Below are 20422 nucleotides of genomic sequence, written 5' to 3' on the forward strand. Positions count from 1 at the left end.
CTGTCTTTATGTCTCTCTGTCTCTGTTTTTCTCTCTGTTGTCTCTCTGTCTCTTTCTGTCTCTATTTCTCTTTCTTTATGTCTGTCTGTTTCTGTATGTCTCTCTTCCACCCCTCTGTGTTTCTCTATGTGTGAATTTGTATCATTCTTTTTCTGTCCCTGTGTCTCTCTTTTTTGTGTCTTTGTGTCTCTCTGTCTCTGTCTCTGTCTCTCTTTCTTCTTCCTTCTCCCTCTTTCCTCCTCTCTCATCTTCATAACTTAAAAAAGCAAAACCAGTTTAGACACTTAAAATCAAGCTGTTCACAAATGAGCTTGCTGCCAAGTAGAGAAGAAATCAAGAAACCAAGTTGGCTTCAGGCCCAAAGTACATAGCTGCCTGCCTGGCTAGCTACAGATTGGCTGGGCCACTTAAGCCTCCTAAGTAGGAGGCAGATGGATTTTTCTAAGTTAAAACTGACAGCTTCTCTTGGGAAACTGAGTGAGGTCCTAGCAGCTTTGGCTCCGGGAGCAGCTGATATACTTTCCAGACCAACCCTGGGGATAAAGCTGTCTGTGATCTTCATGGTGGATGGTTCAACTGTCAGCTCTGTAGCAAGAGGGATGAGATGGTTCTTCTCTGTATGTCTGGGCACTGCAGAATGGCCCAGATATCAATGCAGGGATTGTGTGTCAGGGCAGCTGGCAAGCAGAGATCAGAGGGAAAATGGAAGAATTCCCTGGGAATGAGAGAGCTTTCAAGAGAGAGTGGGTCCAGCCAAAGGAAGGTAGCTTTAATAGAAGGTGAAAGAATGTGTACTGCTTTGGAAGGTGGGAGACCAGATCAGTAAGCAAACATTAGGTAGTGATGCTCTCATCAGATCTTCAGACAAGTTCAACTTGTCAGTGACCTTGGAGAAGAGCTTCTTTGGTAGAGGTTGGACAACAAGACTTCTGAGGTATTTTTTTCTCATTTGAGATTGTGTGATGCTTAAACACATTTCCCTTTTCTGTGTGGACCATCCCTCAGATGTTGTCCCCCACCTAATACCGTCACAGCCAGACATGTTATATCATTTAGTTGATTACTCCATTATAGTGTTCTTTTAGAGCTGTCTGTTTTAATATTTTCCAGAACCAATTAATGATGTCAGAATTGGAAAGGATCTTAGATTATAGAGAAGTCAGCCTTGGAAGGGACCTCAGGACACAAAATGGCAGAGTTGGAAGGGAAGATGGGATGTGAATATTAGAGCTGGAAAGAGTCTTAAGACTTCATGTCCTCCTCATGCTACAGATAGGGGAATGAGATCTGGAGAAAGCAAATAAATGAATTTCCTTCAGTCATGGAACTAGCAACTTATCCATAGAGCAGAAGCAGATTGTGACAGTGAAGTACACAGGCGTGGAAGAGCCCATTCAAGTCTTTTACTAATTTTACATTTACTTTTACTAATTTACATTTTACTTAATTAGTAAATTACATTTTACTTAATTAGTAAAATTTACATTTACTAATTGTGATTCTGAGTCTGGACCCCGGAGGACCCACGTTCAAATCTGGCCTTTTGGCTTACTAGTTGAGTGACCCTAGGCAAGTCACTTAATGTGTCTCCTTTAGTATTCTCATCTGTAACATGGAAATAAAAAGCACCTTCCTTACAGGGTTGTTGTGAAGATCAAATGAGTTCATCTTTGTATCTGGCACATAGTAGGCACTTGTAAATGCTTATTTTCTTCCTCATGGTCCTTACCTTCAAATTGAGGGGTTTGAACTAGATGGTCTCTAAGGTCTCTTCCAGCTGTAAATCTATAACCCTGCAATCCAGGTCCCAGGGGTCCAGAGTTCTTTCTACCATCCAAGAATGCCTTTACCCCACTTAGTCAATCCATCAAAAAATATGTAATAACAACAACATAGTAGTAGTACTACTGTATCATAATAATAACAACAGGGCTGGATGGGGTCCTCAGGGGGCACAAACCTCTCTGGTATGAGGGCTTCTCATCCACCTCTGGTGTCCATCTGTGGCCCCAAGAAGCTGGAGCTCTGGTTTGCAAAAGCTTTACATAGGTTAACTCTTTTGCTGCTCATAACAACGCCCGGAGGTAGTTGCTATTATTATCCCCATTTTGTAGATGAGGAAACTGAGGCACAGAGAGGTGAAAGGATTTGTGCCCTTGCAGGTGTCCAAGGCAGGATTGGAGTTCAGGTTTTCCTGACTTCAAGCCCTTTGCTTTATCCAGTATACTTCCTCAACCCCTCCCCCCAGATGCACTTTTCCCTGGGTTTCCTTCTGGACTGAGACAAGGTTGGGAGCTGGGCAAATGCTCCTCAGACTAACCTGGAGCTTTTGTTGGCAGGAGCTCCCGATCGAAGCACTGTAGCGCCTGCAACAAATGTGTCTGTGGTTTTGACCATCACTGCAAATGGCTCAACAACTGCGTGGGAGAGAGAAATTACTGGTAAGAGGGGGGCCTAGAGGAGCCCTTCTAGCCCCTCAGAGGCATCCCTGAGTTGCCTTTCCACTCCAAGAGCTGGGGGAAGTGGCCTTCCCTCCCACCTGGTCTTAGGAAAGAGGGCATAAAGAAGCCTGTCCAGAAGGTACTTAAAACCCCCAGAGTCAGGGTTGGAGGCGGTGCAGAAGAGGGTCATGACGGTCTGTAAGACACAGGATCCTTGTCCTTTGGGGCAAGCCCTTCCTGATAAGACTCCTTGCCCTCTGCCCCTTCCTGGACCTTCCACTCTTCTGGCCCCGGGGTAAAGACTTAAAAAGGATACATTGCAGATTCTGAAATCTAGCCATGGTTGGAACAATTTTTTTGAGACCATGGGTTAGAATTAGGGCTGAAAGAAGCATCAGAGGTCACTGGTCCAGCCCCATCATTGTACAGATTTTCCCTTCAAGGAAGGAAATGCCGGGTGATTTTGAACAAAGGTCCCTTTCCTTGAAGGCATTGCTCTTCCCACTCTACCTCACTGCTTCCCTTGAAGTCTATCTTGAAAAAAGTGACCCATATTTGGCTCCTAGATGAACTTTTGAGTTCATTTTAGCATAAATTCTGTTACTTGAGAATCAGCCCTTCTCTTTGGGCCAGCTGGAAGTGGTGGGGGGCAGGAAGCGTGATAACAGCATGGATATCCCAGACACTTCTGTTTGGCTGAAGGACTTGATTTTATGTTCTGCATGGAACAAGGCAAAGGAAAGAAAGAGATACTGTCATTGAAGTGGCACAGAATCCTACTTGATTATTCTGGTGTCCTCAATCTTTAGGTCTCACCCCTTTTCTTTCCCACTTAGAGAAGAATGAAAATTATTCCAGATAAAGAGGTGTTCCAGGCAACAAAGGGTTCTTGAACAGGTTTGCTAGACTAGTAGTAGTCTGCAGGTGGCACAGTGGATAGGGAACTGGAATCAGGAAGACTCATCTTCATGAGTTCAAATCTGGGCTCAGCCACTGACTAGCTATGTGATCCTAGACAAGTCACTTAATCCTATTTGCCTCAGTTTCCTCATCTGTCAAATGAGCCAGAGAGTTCCAATATCTTTGTCAAAACAACCCCAAATGGGATCATGGAGAGTGGGACACAACTGAAAAACAACTGAACAACAATAACAAATTATTCCAGAGATACAGTTTATCCTTGACAGTAGCTCAAGCCTTCACAGATGACTTAAGGGAGACTCCAACTCATAGAGTCCTAGTTTTGGGGTCAGAAGGGATCTTAGAAGGCCAAGCCCAGGGGAGGCAAGTTAAGTGACTTGTCCAGGACTACACAGCAAATGTGTTAGACAGGATCTTCATGGCTCTGAGCCCTGAGCTCTTCCAGCAAAGGTAGAATGGCTGCTCATTGGCCCTGTTGAAGAGTGTTCTTTCTCCTACAGGTAAGGCTTGGATGAGGGAGCTTCTAACATGGTTTTCTACTCCTCAGTAAGAGTCACCAGGCTTCTCCCCCTATATTTTCTCTCTCCTCCCTAAGAGACCCAAACCCCTATTTACTTAGGAGGCTGCACTCTGAGTTTTAACATTTAACTGCACAAATATCTCACTTATCCCGTGACTTGTGCTGACCTTTTCTGCCTGGGGGCTTGGTTGGTGGCCGTGGCCTGTCCCCACCATTGCGTCACTTCTGCTTTCTTTGCTCTGCGCCAAAGGGCTTCCGTGAAGATGGCCGTGAGTCTGAAGCAGCACGCTGCCCTCAGCCCACTTTGTGATCAGCCTCTCGCTTGTCACCCTGGAATTGCAGGGAAGTCATAACGTGTCAGAGCCTCAGTTGGCTCATCTGCAAGAGGAGGGGATCGGATTAGATTTCTGAGGTTCCTTCTGGCTTCTTGGCTCTGAGATCCTGTGACCACCCTCCTCTTCCTCCTCCCCAGCACAACACTGCTGGTATCGGGCACTGCACTAAGAGCTTCACAGCACCATGTCCACCCTGGGAGCTAGTATTGCCCCCATTGTACAGTTGAGGAAACTGAGGCAGGCAGTGGTGAAGTGGCTTTCCCAAGTGTCTGAGGCCACATCTCGGGCCAGGCTGCCTCCAGGCTCAGTGCTCCCTTAGGTAGTCTTAGTATCCTCAGCTCCTTCCCCTGTGACCCAGGTTGCTGACTGGTGCTGGGAAGAGAGGGCCCAGACCCTCCGTTCCTGAGGGGGACTCCCTGACTCCGGAATGGGTCATCCTGGTCCAGGCCAGGGCAAACTTGGCTTGTGTTTCCCTCAGGCTCTTCCTGAACAGTGTGGTGTCAGCCCTGCTGGGGGTCCTGCTGGTGGTTCTCATCGCCTTCTACATCTTTGTGGAGTTCTTTATCAACCCCATGCGGCTTCGGACCAACAAACACTTTGAAGGTGAGATTCTCTTCCTGGTCGGCTGGCCTCCCTTCCCTCTCCTCCTGCCAAAGTGTAGATATACTGTGTGTCAAGCACAGGTTAAGGCAGGTTCCCTGTCCTCAGGGATAGCCCAGGAGGCCAAGCAAACAAGCACAGAAGGCCCGGGATGCCCAGAGGGGCCCAGGGGTCTCAGAGGCATGGCAAAGTGCTCTGCTGTTATGGCAACAATGCAAGCAAGGGCACTGAGTAAAGAAGGAGTAGGCCATGTTCAGAGGAGGGACAGTGGGCCAGCCAGAGGAGTGGGCAATGTGTGAGAGGGAAATAGGATAGTGGGCTGGAAACAGAGGCCATGGATGACCCTGAGGTCTGGACAGGGAGCCTGTTGGACAAGGGCAGTCCTCCAGACCCCTCCCTGCTCTGTCCTCAGGGATCTTTGGCAGGGAGTGGGCTGACTCCTGGGAGCCGCTGGTGGGGACGCTCTGGCTGCAGGCTGCCCTCCCTCCCCTCTGTTCCCTGAGCCAGCTCAGGAGCCAAGACTGCAGCGTGCCCTGTTAATCTTTTAGTCCTGAAGAATCACACTGACGTTTGGTTCGTGTTTCTCCCCGCGGCCCCCGTGGAGACCCAGGCCCCTGCCATCCTCGCCTTGGCTGCCCTGCTCATCCTGCTGGGCCTGCTCTCTGTGGTGTTGCTGGGACATCTTCTCTGCTTCCACATCTATCTCAGTACGTAACCTGGCATCTCCCTGAGCCCCTGCCCCCACCCACCCCACTCACCCAACTGGCCTGCCTTGGGTGGGGGGAACAGAAGAGGTTCCCATCCTCCCCACAGCACTCTATAGGTGGCCCCAGTGCTGTTGCTCCCCAGCCCCCAGAACTCAGCTGGCAGATTTCTCCCCCTCCCCACCCCCTGCCCCAGCCTTAGATCCTCATTCGTAAAACGAGAGGCTGAGAGCTGCCCTCTGACTCTGAGAGTTGCTCTGCCATGTCTTTCTGTGTCCCAAGGCCCTTTCCCCTTGGAGTCCCACATCCTCCCCATCTGCTTCCCAAGCTGTGTCTCTGCTGCAGTTACACTGCTCCCCACACGGTGGCACCCCCCTCTGCAGGATGCAGAGTGTGAGCCTCCCAGCAGCCTGCCATCCATCAGGAGCCCCCACAGGGTTCCTGGGGCTAGAGGTCTGCAAGGGCCTTGGACTGTGCCACAGCCAGGGCTTCTCCTCTCTGCCCACCAGGGACCATTGCTTGGGCCTGTTTCTCATGGGCAAAGCCATCTCCAAGGTGCAGAGCAGGGGGTGGCTAACAGGCACCCATTTTCTTGGATACTGAGCAGTGTTGGAGGGGGGTTAAAAAAAAAGAAAGGCCCAGGAATGGGCTTCCATGGACACAGGCCACCATCCCCCTCCTGCCCCCTGTTCCAGAGTAGATCTCGCCCTTTCTACATATCTTCACTCTGAACCGAAGGAGAAACTAAGGCTTTCCGGGGTCAGTAACACCAGATGTGGCTCTAAGGTTCCTCCTGAACTTCTGGGCCTCCTTCATTCCACTGGGGGTACTCTTAAGTGCAGGGCGCACTGCCTTACTTTTCCTTCCCCGAGACATTCTGTAGCCCAGTGGGCAGTCCTTGCCTCTGCAGTTGGGAGGGAGCCACCAAGCTTGTCCTGTGTCCTCTCTTCACTTCTCCAGTATGGCACAAACTAACCACCTATGAGTACATCGTGCAGCAGCGACCCCCAAAGGAGGTGAAAGAGACCCAAAAGGAGCCGAAGATGCGGCCCATGCAGGTACCCATTGCTCAGGGAGGAAGTCAGGCCTGGGGGGTTGTGGGGTAGGGAGCAGGTCAAGAAGAAGCTCTCCTCCCCACTTCTGTGGGTCAGTTCAAAGGCAGAGGGACAGACTCTGTCTGTGATGCCCCTTGATTTACTCACCATAAGCCTCAGGTTCCTTATTTATAAAAGAAAGGGGTTGGACTGCATGTTTTTGGACTTCCTGGCCTTGGCAGTTCTTTCTTGTTCAAGATTTATGGTCCTACAAACTCAGAATTTAAAAATACCTTTTACTTATATCTTTTGGTTTTATATCATCTACATTTTCTAATGTATCCCTTCCCTGTACCCATCCCTGAGAATCGTCCCTTATAATAAGAAATAAAAAGGGAGGAAAAGATTCAGTAATATTAGCCCACATGTCAGAAAAGACTCATAATTGCAGTGTTTCATATCCATAGTCTCTCACTTTTGTAAAACAAAATTTAGAAAGAAGGGCCTTCTGTTTCTTCTCTGGGACTGACTAAGCTTGGTCATTATGATTTCATAGCATTTCTTTTTAAAAAATTTTTAATCTAAAATTTTGAATTCCAAATTCTCTCCTTCTCTGAGATGGTACATATTCAGATATAGATTATACATGTACAGTCATGTGAAACATTAGTCATTTTGTAGAAGAAGACTCAAAAGAAAAAAAAAGTAAAAAATAGCATGAGTCAGTTTGTATTCAGTCAATATTAGATATTTCTGTTGAGGTGGGTAGCATTTTTTTTTATCATGAGGCCTTTGAGATTGTCTTGGATCATTGTATTGCTAAGAATAGCCAAGTCATTCACAGTTTTTCATTAAGTAGTGCTGTACAACTTTCTCCTGGTTCTGTTTATTTCCCTGTGCATCAGTTCATGTAAGTTTTTCCAGCCTTCAGTTTTGAATTTGTTGTTGTTTTTTCCATTTATATTGTTGTAGTCATTGGGTATTTTGTTTTCAGAAATCTGCCTAATTTCATTTTTGCGTTGATTCATGTCTTCCTATGTCTGTCATCATCACAGTCAACACTTCTTACAATACAATGATAGTTTGAACATTCATGGATCTCTATTTAGCCGCTTCCCATTCTCAATGGGCATCTACTTTATTTCCAGTTCTCTGTTGCCCCAAAAAGTGCCATTTTGTTGCATATTGGGTCTTTCTTTTGGCCAATGGGTATATCTTTAATAGCAGGATCTCAAGGTCAAAAGGTGTAGATCTTTTACTCATTCTCTTTGAATTTCTTTCTAGACTGGTTGAACCAGTTCACAGTTTTGTTCAGCAGTGTATTAGTGATCTTGGCTTTTTCCAACCCCTCCAAAATTTACAATTCCCACCTCTTGTTACTTTTGCCATTTTGGGTTTAAAGCGAAACTTCAGAGTTCTTTTATATTTGCATTCCTCTTACTATTGGTGATTTGGAGCATTCTTTTACATGCTTATTAATACTTTGTAGTTCTCTTGAGGACTGTTTGTGCTTTTCTTTTAATAGTTTGTCTTTGGTTTATATTCTGTTACTTATCTATGTATCTTGGTGTAGGTGACTCGGTGGATAGCATGCTTGGCTTAGAGTCAGAAAGACTGATCTTCCTAAGTTCAAATCAAGCTTCATTATTGAAGCTAGCTTCAGACACTAGTCATGCAAGTCACTTTATCTTTTTTGCCTCATTTAGTCATCTGTAAAATGATCCAAGAAGGAAATGTCAAACTACTTTAGTATCTCTATTTTAAAAATCCCCTAAATGGGATCACATAAAGTTAGACACAATTTAAACAAAAAAAATTATCTTGAATGTTAGACTCTTGTCAGAAATACTTGATACTTGGATGTTTTTATTGTCAAGTACTTACCTGCTAAGTGCAGTATTTGCATAAATTTTTTTCATGCAAAAGCTTTTTGATTTCATATAAGAAAAATTTCCTATTTAATATTTTTAATCACCTCTGTCATACAAGACATCTTCTAGCCAAACCTATGAAAGGTACTGTATATGAGCAGTTTCTCTTCCAATTTTTTATGGTGTGATGTTATATAGTATAATATTCAGACTACACGTTTATTTTGAATTTGTTTTACAGTGAGATTATTGGTATAAACCTAATTGATCACATTACTTTACAGTTTTCCTAGCAATTCTTTTCAAAGTATTCTTTTCTAGATAATTTACATTTTTATGTTTATCAAATACTGTTACTGAATTATTATATCAGATTCATCCTTGTATAGTCTGTTCTTTTGATCTTTTTTCCTTTTTAGACAAAGTTTTGAGAATTGTTTCTTTGTAATAGATGTAAGTCTAGAAATACTATTCCTCTTTCATTCTTACAATCTCTTATTCCTCCAAGTGAATTTTGTTATTAGTTAGTGTAGCCCTATAAAGTATCTCTTTGGTGGTTTGATCCTATGAACTCTTAAAAGTGTTTTGCTGCTTAGAGAATGGACTTGGTGACTGGCAATTGAATTTAACAAAATTAAATGTAATAGGGATAAGTGTAGAGTTCTAATCTTAGGTTAAAAAAAACCACAACTATGCTAACTAAAGATGAGGAAGAGATGGCCAAGCAAGTATCTCTGGGGAATGAAGAAGACTAGAATGTGTGAATTAACTAAAAGCTCAATGTTAGTCAGCAGAGAGAAATGGCAGCCAATAAAGCTCAGATGTCTTATGATGATTTAATAATAAAAATCTTGTGTCCAGGCTAAAGTTTCATAGCCCTATAACTTTGTGCTGATCAGGCCACACCTGAAACACTTTGTGATTTCTAGGCATCTCATTGTAAGAGGGTATCAATAGGATAGAATGCATCCAGAAAAAGGCATCCAGGATGATGAGATGACTTGAAGTTAGCTGTTGGGGATCATTGTGTGGAAGAGAATTAAATGTGTTCTGCTGGACTTCAGAAAAAAACTAAGACCAGTGAATGAAAGCTCAGGAGAGATAGGGACTTCTTAACAATTAGAGCTGTTAAATAATTGCATTGTTTTACACAGGAAATAATGACTTCATTGTCACTAGATATATTTGTTCAAGCAGAGGTTGGGAAACCACCTTGTTAATATTATAGGGAAGATTCCTGCAGGTGACCTGAGGTCTTTCTAGCTTGGAGATTCCATGATTCTGTAATCTTGGAATCTTGTTGGGATTTGCCCTGGACTGAAGACAGTTGGGGCTTTCAGCATAATGCCAAGAAGGTATGAAGTGTAGGAAGTAGGAAGCAGGGCAGACCAGAGCTATGTGAAAAGCATGGGGAAATCCAAGAGAGCACAGGAGCATCAGATGATTCATGCCCAAGGGCCTGAATACCCTGAACCCCCTGCTCCAGCTTTTCAGGGCTCATTTCTAAAGACTGCCACAACCTGGAGGGAACTCTCAAAGTTTAGGAAAAATCCAAGAGGGCATCTGAGAATGCAGAGACATGGGGTCTCTAGAGTTTGGAGTTTGGGGTCTTTAATAGCCATTCCATTTCTACTGACAGTAGAAGTGTAAGAAATGATCTGAAATTAGAGAAAGTGGGAGGGAGTTCAAGGTAGGTATGCATGATGATTATAATTCTATAGTGCCTCCAGTTTTACCAAATTACTTCCTTGCAACAGCCCTGGGAAGTTACATCCTGAGTAGGATCCTCTCCACTTTACAGAGGAGTTCCAGATCTAAGGGTCTTTCCATTACATCATACTGCCCCTTGCTTGCGTCATTGGTGATGACTTATACAGAATCCACTGGGATGTTTGCTCCAAAGCCAACAGAATCACTGGATTTGGCTGATGGGAGGCTTGGTTACCCTGCTTGGTCTCAGTTTCTTCCTCTGTAAAATGGGATATTTGAACTCCATGGTCTCTACAGTCCCTGATTAGTTCTGACATTCTGTAGCTGGATGGTTTTATACATTCATGGAATATTAAAGCTGGAAACAACCTAATAAGTCATCGAGTCCAATCCTCTTTTTTATGAATGAGGAAACTGAAAACCATCAATGATTCAACCAGGGTCATCCAGGTAACCAGCAGTAGCCATGTTTTGAAGCCATAATCTTTTGATTCTTATTCCAGTGATGTCCCCAGTTTTTTAGCATATAATTTCTGTCTTCTGATTTCTCACAGTGGGAGCACTGAGTCTCTGGAAAGGTAACCAAAGGTTGTGGGGATTTAAAGGGGTAGTTCTGCCTGCCTATAGTTGGTCTCTGGCTAAATTTCCTCAGCGTCATTTACCTTTTCTCCAGACCAGCCAGCTGGGACAGGAAGAGTTAAAGCATGGAAATGAACAAGGAATAGTCCCCTGGGAGCCTGCGAGTCTTTTCTGGAGCTGGAGGTGGAGTTTCCAGCTGGAGAATCCACACACAGCTGTTCCCTGCTCCCTTCTCTCCTCCCTCTGGCCACCCCCATCCCCAGCCTAGCCCGATAGAAATGTGTATAGGGTGTAGTAGGCCAGCCTTGTTCCCATTCCCATGTCTGGGTGCTTTCTGGAAATCAGAGCACATTTGGGGCCAGAATCTAGGGGAGTGTGGGGTGGGGGAGTCCTGAATGCCTGTATTTTGTGGATCCCCTCAGGGAGTAATAAAGCTGAGAAGATGCCCAGTTAAGTTGTCATGAGAAACACTAACCCACCAGATTCTTCAAGCTCCCCCTCATAGCAACCAGATACAAACACAAACAGGCTAGGAGGCCCTGGTCTCAGAGCAGCCTCTGTAGCCTCCCTCCCTCTGCATAGGAGCTGAAGTTGACCCACCACTAAAGAATACTGTTAACTTGCCCTTGTCTTCCCAGCTTCCCCACCCCTAACTTACAACAGGTCTTCTGTTCTCAGGGAGGAAGGAACAAGACTTCTCCCCTGCCATGAAGAAAAGGCATCCTGCAGCCTATATTGGGCAGAAGCCATAGTCCCTAAGTCTCTCTAGCCCTAAATCAGTGATTCTGTTGTTTAAATGGGGAGACACAAGCAGCCTTAGGTAGGGGTGGGCTCGCTCCCAGATGTTGGCTCTTGGAAGTGACTGCCTGCCTGCAAATAGAGATCAGGGCATCTATCCCACTGGGGACTTTAGAGCTCTCTGCCAAAGTTTGTTCTGGTATTCTCTTTTTCTTCACGATAGTGTAGTGGAGAACTCTAGGCTGGAATCACAATTCTAGGCCTACCATTCACTATCCATGTCCTCTTTCTATCTTGAGCGTTCCTCCCCTCTCTTCCCCTCCCCCCCCCCCCCGCAGCTTCCATGTATTTGAAGGGGCTTTAAAGCACTAGGTGAGCTCTCAGGTTTCTTTTAGCTCTGAGGATTCTTTCTGATAGTTCCCCAATTCCATCTCCTAAGCTCCCTCAGTTCTAGCTCTGTACACCCGGAGGCTCCTCGCAGTTCTAGCACTCTTATGTCCTAAAGCCCTTCTCAATTCTTAACAGTCCATATTCTAAATTTCAGTATTCTGTTCTGAAACCTTCACATTCCGTGGTCCTTTCCAGGATTCCAATATTCCATGATTCTTTGCCACCAAAGACAGAAACTAGAAGGATTTCTGGTGAATTGAACCTTTCTAGCCCCACTAAAAAAGCTGGGAAAGGGAGGGTATTGTATCTTCAAATCAGGAAGTCTTTTGCTGCCAGCAGAGTTTGTGTAGGTAGGCCTTTGGACAAGTGATAAAGCAGATTTTGAAGCACATGTGCTACATAAGATAGGGACAGTTTAGAAGAGAGTATGGGAAGTAGGTTTCCCAGAGAGCTTGATTGTCCTCAGAAGTGCATCCACCTCCCACGCTGGGAGAAAACCCCCCTTCAAAAATACTCTGCTGACGTGCATCCACTGGTGTCACTTCTGCATTTGGTCTTAGGACAGGCAGCATCCCTTAATGTGAGTTAGTCTACCCTCTAGCTCTCTGTGGTTGGAATTTCCCCAAACCTATCATGCTTAACACACACACACACACACACACACACACACACACACACACACACAGACAAATCTTTTTTGGAGTCATTGGTCTCAAATACAGTCTTATTGATCAGCCTCTGAGGTAGGGAAGAGTTTGGCTGTCCCATTCCTGATGTCTGACCCTTCTCTGAGAAGTAGCTTTGGTTCCTATAATTCAGATAAGCAGATCTAAAGTACCTCTGAAACGAAGCTTTATCGCCTCCTGTCCTCTAGTAGTCATGAACTTGTGCATCTTCTGAAACAATACAAGCTGTGAAGCTAGGCGAGTACATGCTTCAACTGATATTGTTTACCAAGTGCTAGGTTTCTGGGGAGTAAAAGGCAAAAATAAAGTCATCTCTATGACCCAGAGCCCACAGTCATTCTTTCTGTGGATGCTTCCATTCACCACAATAGACACAAGGACATCAGGCTTTGGCAGAAGATCCCCAGCCTCAACTTGCTTCCCTCTTGCCCCTTACTCTTGTCACATTCTCATAGGATGTATGGGCCAATCTGATCCAAGGTCTGATCTTGCTGTGTGGCTCCTCTAAATACCCTAGCATAAGTGAGAGTGTGTTCAATGGCTGGCCACTTCTATGCCCCAGGAATACTCCCCTTTCCTCTTCTGCTTTTGTGTTAGAACTCCAGTCTCCTTATGCTCCTCCCTAAAGGGATAGGTTAGCTCATGATTTAAAAAAACCCTGAAACTAGTGCTTTTATGTAAGCTAAGTCTTCCTATTTTCATGTTTCTACTGTGATTATTAAACCAACCTTATGGAGAGCTGGTCCAGCCCTGCATATCAGCTTCCTCTCACCACATTCAGATGCAAATCCAACATAAAGACTTTCCTGTCCTGCTTTCTTAGTCTGTTCTGCTTCAGAATTATAGATGACTTTATGGATTAAATTGAAAAGTGGCCATTGAGGAAATATGCTCAACCCTTATCATTGATCTCATAATGGTGTTAGAACTTAGATTTGACCCCAAGTCTCCTGACTCAACATCATTGCTATTTCACTATCACCCACTTTCTCAAGGAGCAAAAACATCTTGATCATCAATTATGTGCTAGACCTTTGGGAAATTTAAAGCTTTTAAGGGATTTGCAAACTGGTTGAAGAGACAACTTAACACATATGTACAGATCACTATTTAACAAGACAAGGCCAAGTGAGAATGATTGATAATTAGTGGCATAAGAGACTAAAGGAGGAAGACATCATTATAGGCTGAGGGGGGCCAGGGTTTTTTCCTGTATGATCTTCAACTGAAAAAGTGACAAGAATTTCCATGGTTAGAAAAGAGTAGGGCATTTCAGGATCAGGGAGAAGAAGGACAAAAATGTGGGAGTGGGAAAGTAGAAGACCATTCAGACCATCATAAAGAGACTATTTAGAAGCAGGGCAGGAATAGTGAATAGGATTTGGGTTGCTGGGGCCATAAGAACATGGAGGGCTTTGAGAAAGTGGAACTTTGTCCTGCAGACATTGGGGAGCCAACACATTTCATTTTCCTGTGGGAGTGATATGTTGAAAAGGATTTTTAAGAATGTGTGCCAGTAGGATGTGCAGGGATTCAACAGAACTAGACTAGAGGTAGGGAAATCAATTAGCCCTGAAAATCCAATGGAGAAGTGATGAAGGATTGCACTGGAGGAAAAGTAATGGGATTGGACCAGCTTATTCTGGACCATACAGTTGGGAAGAATAGACCTTTGGGACCAAGGAAGAGTCCACTCAGCTTTCCCGTGAAATAAGAATCTAAAGGGACCCCCTCCTGATGGTGTGAAAGAGTTTCTTCTTTCCCCTACTGTTTTATCTAGGATCCGAAGGAGATTTGTGTCAGAGGCATGGTTGAGGAGCAGAGGTCAGGATCATTCTTCCTGCTGTCTTGGGGTCTTCCTGGAGAGGCACCTTTCTCCCCCTCTCCCAGAGGAGCTCCCACGAGGCTGCCCCTGGGTTTCTGCTGCTAGATCCTGTGCATACAGGGCCCCTTCCTTCTCTAGTGTGGGGACAGTAAATGGTGACCAGCCCTGCTGCTGGGACTTGTCCCAGGCTGCCATCTTATCCTTTTCCTTGTCTAAACTTGAATGGGCTGAGCCGGATCCTCTCAAGTGTGACATTTCTAAGGGCAGGGTGTGCCTGGCTGCAGGATTGTCTGGGCTTGCCCTCAGCATGGTTACAGAGCCAGGCCGGGATCACTGCGGGACAGGCCAGCCTGGGCCCTTCATGGTCTGAGAAGTTTGGTGAGGGCTGCACTCCAGAGCTCGGGCTTTCCTCAGCAACTGCTCCCTCTGCCCAAGTGAAACTGGAATCCTCTTCAGGTGCTCCAGGATTTTATTGTAAAATAGGCCCTGTAGAGTGAAGGGAGAAAGCTAAAGTGCCAAGGGCCCAGAGTGCTAGGCTTGGAGTCTAGATCTACCCTCGGATGCTTCCTAGTATGTGCCCCTGGACAAGGCACTTCACCCTCTTGTCTCACTTTGCTCCTCTGTAAAATGAGCTGGAGAAGCAAGTGGCAAACCAATATCTTTGTCAAGAAAATCCCCGTGGAGTCATGACGAGTCAGACCTGACTGCAAGGCAACAACAACTGGAGAGGTGTTTGTCATTCAGCTAGTGAGTGAGGATGTCCCCAGAGGCTTAAACCAGTGCTAAGACTTTGGGGATATTCTGTCTTGAAGATCTGGGGTTAGTAGTGACCACCAGCATACCAAAAAGGGAGCTTAGGCTAGACTGAGATAGACCCAGTTTCCAGGATAATACAGTAATGACAAGAGTTGACAATTATATGACACTTCAAGATATTCATAGTGCTTTGGACACATTATCTCCTTTGATCCTCTGAATAATTCTTTGAAGGCAGACAAGCAGTAAACTTTTATAGTTTTTCCCAATTACATGAAAAATAATTTTTATATTCTTTTTTTTTAAATTTGAGTTCCAAATTCTCTTTTCTCTCTGACTATAAGCAATTTGATATAGATATAGATATAGATATGCAGTCTTGCAAAACATATTTCTAATTAATCATGTTGTGAAAGAAAACACAGATCAAAAAAAAACCCCCACAAAAAAATGAAGTACAAGATGGTATGCTTTACATTCAGACCTCGTTCTCTCTCTCTAAAGATGGATAGCATATTTTATAAAGATGGATTGTAATTTTTCATTTGGAATGATGTGGGATCATTGTATTGCTCAGAATAGTAAAGTCTTTAACAGTTGACCCTCCTTAAAATATTGGTGTTTCCGTTTACAATATTCTTTTAGTTCTGCTCATTTTACTTTGCATTATTGTAAGTCTTTTCAGGTTTTTCTGAAATCATCCTTCTTATCATTTCATATAGTTATAATCCATCCCAATCACATACTACAGCTTGCTCATCCATTTCCCAATTGATGGGCATCCCCTTAAATTCCAATTCTTTGCCACTATAAGGAGAGCTGTTATGAATATTTTTGTACATATACAAATTTCCTTTAAAAAAAATCTTACAGACCTAGTTGTGATATTGATAAGTCAAAGAGTGTTATGGGCCAGAACTTGAAACAAGGTGCTAAGTCACTGGAATTGATAGGGACAATGATTATGTACTTAGTACTTATTAGAGTTCACACCTTTAAGAGAGCATATATAAGCTAGGGGCCTCAACCAGGATGCACTTCGAGAGATTCAGACCCAGGATTCAGTCAAGGAGATTCACAAATCGGGCAGAACTATAAGCAAGAAGCTCTCAGGGCCAGACACAGAAGCCCACAAGCCCACTCTCTCGGAGGCGAAGTCAGATTCATTCCAACTTCCACCTTTGTGCTGCCTGGAGATTCAGAGGGACCTAGAGGCTAAAGCTGGAAGAGACAGAAGACTAGTAGCAAGAGTTCTTGGAACCAAGGAAAGAGATAGGTCTCTAGGAAAACTTAACTGGACTCCAGGAAAAGATTCAAGACTTTGAAGGAGAAAATAAAGGATTTGAACTTTTAGCTCCTGGCTGCATTTGGAGTGATTTTTGAAACTGAACTGAAATGAAGGCTGCCTCCAGAAGCCCCCCAAGAAACCTGCTCCCAGAGAATATTATATTTTAAAGAAGAACATTACAAAAGAGTATGCTCAGTGTTATAGCTCTTTAGGCACAAGTAAACCTTTATTAAGTCTTATCTGACTAATAACACTAGGGGTGCAAAGAAAGGCAGTAATAGCTCTTGTCCTCAAGACACTTAAATTTTGATTGGGGAGACAACATGTAAATAACAGACACATAGAAGATACATTCAGAATAGGTGATTTTATAGTTTTGGGGTTTTTTTGCATCATGGATCTGCTGATAATGTGGTGAAGCCTCTGAACTCCTTTTTTGATTTAATAAGATTTCTAAATGCATAAAACCACATTTCAAAGGAAGGCCTCCTGTAGCAGATGGGATTTGAACTGAGTCTTGAAGGAAGCCAGGGAAATTTAAGAGGCAAAATTGAGGGAGTAAGTCATTCCAAGTGTGAGAGACAGCATAGAGATGGGAGATGAAATGTGTTCAAGGTCTGTGTTGTTATGATCCCCTATTTACAGATGAGGAAATTGAGGCAAACAAGGGTTGAGTTGACTTGCCCAGAGTCACACAACAAGTTAGATGGCAGGATTTGAATTCAGATCTTCTTTACTCCCAAGCCAGGTGCTCTAGCTATCTTGGAATCAGAAATTGATGGTTCCCTCTACTATGCTTTGCCCTTGTTTAGGCTCTGGTGTTCAATTCTGGCCATCACAGCTTAAAGACATTAATAAGCTGGAGATTGCCAAGGGCCCCAGGATGATAAAGGACCTTGATGAGTAGATTTCATGTGAACGAATGAATGAAGAAATGAATGAATGAAAAACCATTTATCAGGCACTTACTGTGGGCCAACCATTGGAGATAGAAATATGAGACATCAATACAATCTCTGCCCTCAAGGAGTTTGCATTTTTTAAAATAAATTTTAAATTGATACTTTGTTTCTTATTATATCACTATAGTTATTTCAAGTATCTCTCTCCCTGATCTTCATAGAGAGCTATCCCATATGACATATTTTGTAAAGAAGGAAAAAAAACCAACACAACTGGTTGCTATATTGAAAAAATTCAGAAACATGTGCAATTTGTATATATTGTCTGTGGACTTTTTACTTCCATTAAAGGCTAGCTGGGGGTGTCCTCTCAAATTTCTTTATTTAAGTCCTGCTTGATTTTTATATATTTGATTTTAGGATGTGTTATTGTTCAAAATTATCATTTTATGTTTGGTAATTACCTCTGGTTAAGAATACATTTCCAGCTCATAGCTATGAGAGCTATGTCATGTATTTCTCCTCTAACTTTTTTTATGGTATATATTTCACATTTAAGTTGTGTGTACACATTGAGATTGTATTATGAAATGTGGTGTGAGGTATTGGTCTGAGCCTAATTTTTGCCAGCCTGTTTTCCAATTTTCCCAGCAAAGAGTTTTGTCCTAGGTAATTTTATGTTTTTCACCTTATTGAATGCTGAATTATTGAATTCTATTGTTTCTGAATCTCCTTTATGTAATCTATTTCTTTAATCTATTTCTATTTTTTTTCTTTTTTACTAGTGCCAGATGTTTTTGATGACTGCTGCTTTATAATGTAGTTTGGGATCTGGAAGTGCTATTCACCCTTGGTCCTTACGTCATCATTTTCCTTGATGTTCTAGATCTTTTGTTTTCCAAATTAATTTTATTATCAAATTCTATAAAGTATCCCCTTGCTAACTTGATTGGCTTAACATTAAAAGTATAAATTAATTTAGGTAATTTTGTCATTTTTGTTATATTCTCATGGGATAGCCATGAGCACTGGTTATTTATATTGTTCCTTATTTCTCCAAGGAACACTTTGTAATTGAATCTCTGAAAGTCTTTTTTTAAGGAGCTTTTTGTTATTGAATCTATACAAAGCTTTGTATGCTTGGTAAGTCTCAGCTTTTTTATGCATTTTGTAATTATTTGGAATGATATTTCCCTTTATATTATGTTTTTATTGTTTTGTTATTGTATAGAAATGATAATGATTTTTAAGAATTTATTTTGTAATCTGCAGATTAGCTGCAGCTAATGTCTCAAGTATCATTACTGAATCTGGATTTTCTAAGCAAAACCTTAACAAACAGTGATAATTTTATTTCCTCTTTATCTGGCTTTATTCCATTAATTTCTTTATCTTGTTTTGTTGTTGTTGGCATTTTCAGAACTATATCAAATAATAGTGGGGAAAGTGGGCCTCTTTGCTTTACTCTCAGATTCATTGGAAAGGGTTCTAGTGTGTTCCCATTGCATGTAATGCTTGCTTTTGCTTTTAGATAGATGCTTTTTTAATTTAGAATTTTTTTCCACAGTATATATGCATGAGTAATTTTTTTATAATATTATCCCTTGTATTCATTTTTCCAAATTATCCCCCCCTCTCCCCGATGACAGGCAATCCCGTACATTTTACATATGTTACAATATAACCTAGATACAATATATGTGTGTAAATATCATTTTCTTGTTGCACATAAAGTATTAGATTCCGAAGGTATAAGTAACCTGGGTAGACAGACAGTAGTGCTAACAATTTACATTCCCTTCCCAGTGTTCCTTCTCTGGGTGTAGTTATTTCTGTCCATCATTGATCAACTGGAAGTGAGTTGGATCTTCTTTATGTTGGAAGATTTCCACTTCCATCAGAATACATCTTCATACAACATTGAAGTGTACAGTGATCTTCTGGTTCTGTTCATTTCACTCAGCATCAGTTGATGTAAGTCTCTCCAAGCCTCTCTGTATTCCTCCTGCTGGTCATTTCTTACAGAGCAATAATATTCCATAACCTTCATATACCATAATTTACCCAACCATTCTCCAATTGATGGACATCCATTCATCTTCCAGTTTCTAGCTACTACAAAAAGAGCTGCCACAAACATTTTGGCACATACAGGTCCCTTTCCGCTCTTTAGTATTTCTTTGGGATATAAGCCCAACAACAGCAATGCTGGGTCAAAGGGTATGCACAGTTTGATAACTTTTCGGGCATAGTTCCAAATTGCTCTCCAGAATGGCTGGATTCTTTCACAACTCCACCAACAATGTATCAGTGTCCCAGTTTCCCCACATCCCCTCCAACATTCATCATTATTTGTTCCTGTCATCTTTGCCAATCTGACAGGCGTGTAGTGGTATCTCAGAGTTGTCTTAATTTGCATTTCTTTGATCAGTAGTGATTTGTAGATAGATGCTTTTTATGATATTTTTAAAAAGGCCTCTCTGTGCTTTGTAGGGCTTTTAACATAAAGTTGTGTTTTTTCAAAGGCTTTTTCTGCATCTTGGGATAATCAAGTAGTTTGGGATATTTCAGTTTTTAATTTGATTAATTATATTGATTGTTGTTGTCCTAAGGTTGGGCATTGCATTCCTCATACAAATCCTATTTGATCATAATGAATGATTTCTTATATAAATCTCTGTTGTCTGATAGGATTTTATTTAAAATTTTGGAGTCAATGATCATTAATAATACTGGCCTAAAGTTTTCTTTCTGCATTTTATCTTTTCCTATTTTATGTATTAGGATTGTATTTGTCTCATAAAGGAATCCTTTCTTACTTTTTGGCAATAATTTGAGAAGTATGGCTACTACTTTTTAAAAATATGATAGAATTCTCCTGCAAATTTTTCAGGTCCAGAAGTTTGCTTACTTTTTTTCCCCCTCTGTGGTAGTTCTTTTACAGCTGGATCTATTTCTTTTGCTGAGATTGGGTTATTTAAGATCTCTATCTACCCTTTTGATAGTTGATTATTTTATGTTTTTGAAGGTATTCCTCTATTTCTTTTGTGTTCTCAGTTTTGATAGCATATAACTACACATAGTTTCTAATTATTTTTATTTCTTTTGGTTTTGCTGTGATT

At 42.5% G+C, this 20422-nt stretch overlaps 1 protein-coding gene across 1 annotated transcript in view; it reads left to right on the top strand.

Moving 5' to 3' along the window:
- Positions 1–20422, top strand: part of ZDHHC1 (zDHHC palmitoyltransferase 1) — a 60121-nt gene that overhangs the window by 17263 nt on the left and 22436 nt on the right. The window contains 4 exon segments of the mRNA XM_074284708.1: positions 2340–2441; positions 4696–4820; positions 5366–5524; positions 6482–6579. Of these exon segments, the coding sequence (XP_074140809.1) occupies positions 2340–2441; positions 4696–4820; positions 5366–5524; positions 6482–6579 (484 nt within the window).

Source organism: Sminthopsis crassicaudata, chromosome 2 (assembly GCF_048593235.1).
Source record: "Sminthopsis crassicaudata isolate SCR6 chromosome 2, ASM4859323v1, whole genome shotgun sequence".
In the NCBI taxonomy this organism is placed as follows: Eukaryota; Metazoa; Chordata; class Mammalia; order Dasyuromorphia; family Dasyuridae; genus Sminthopsis; species Sminthopsis crassicaudata.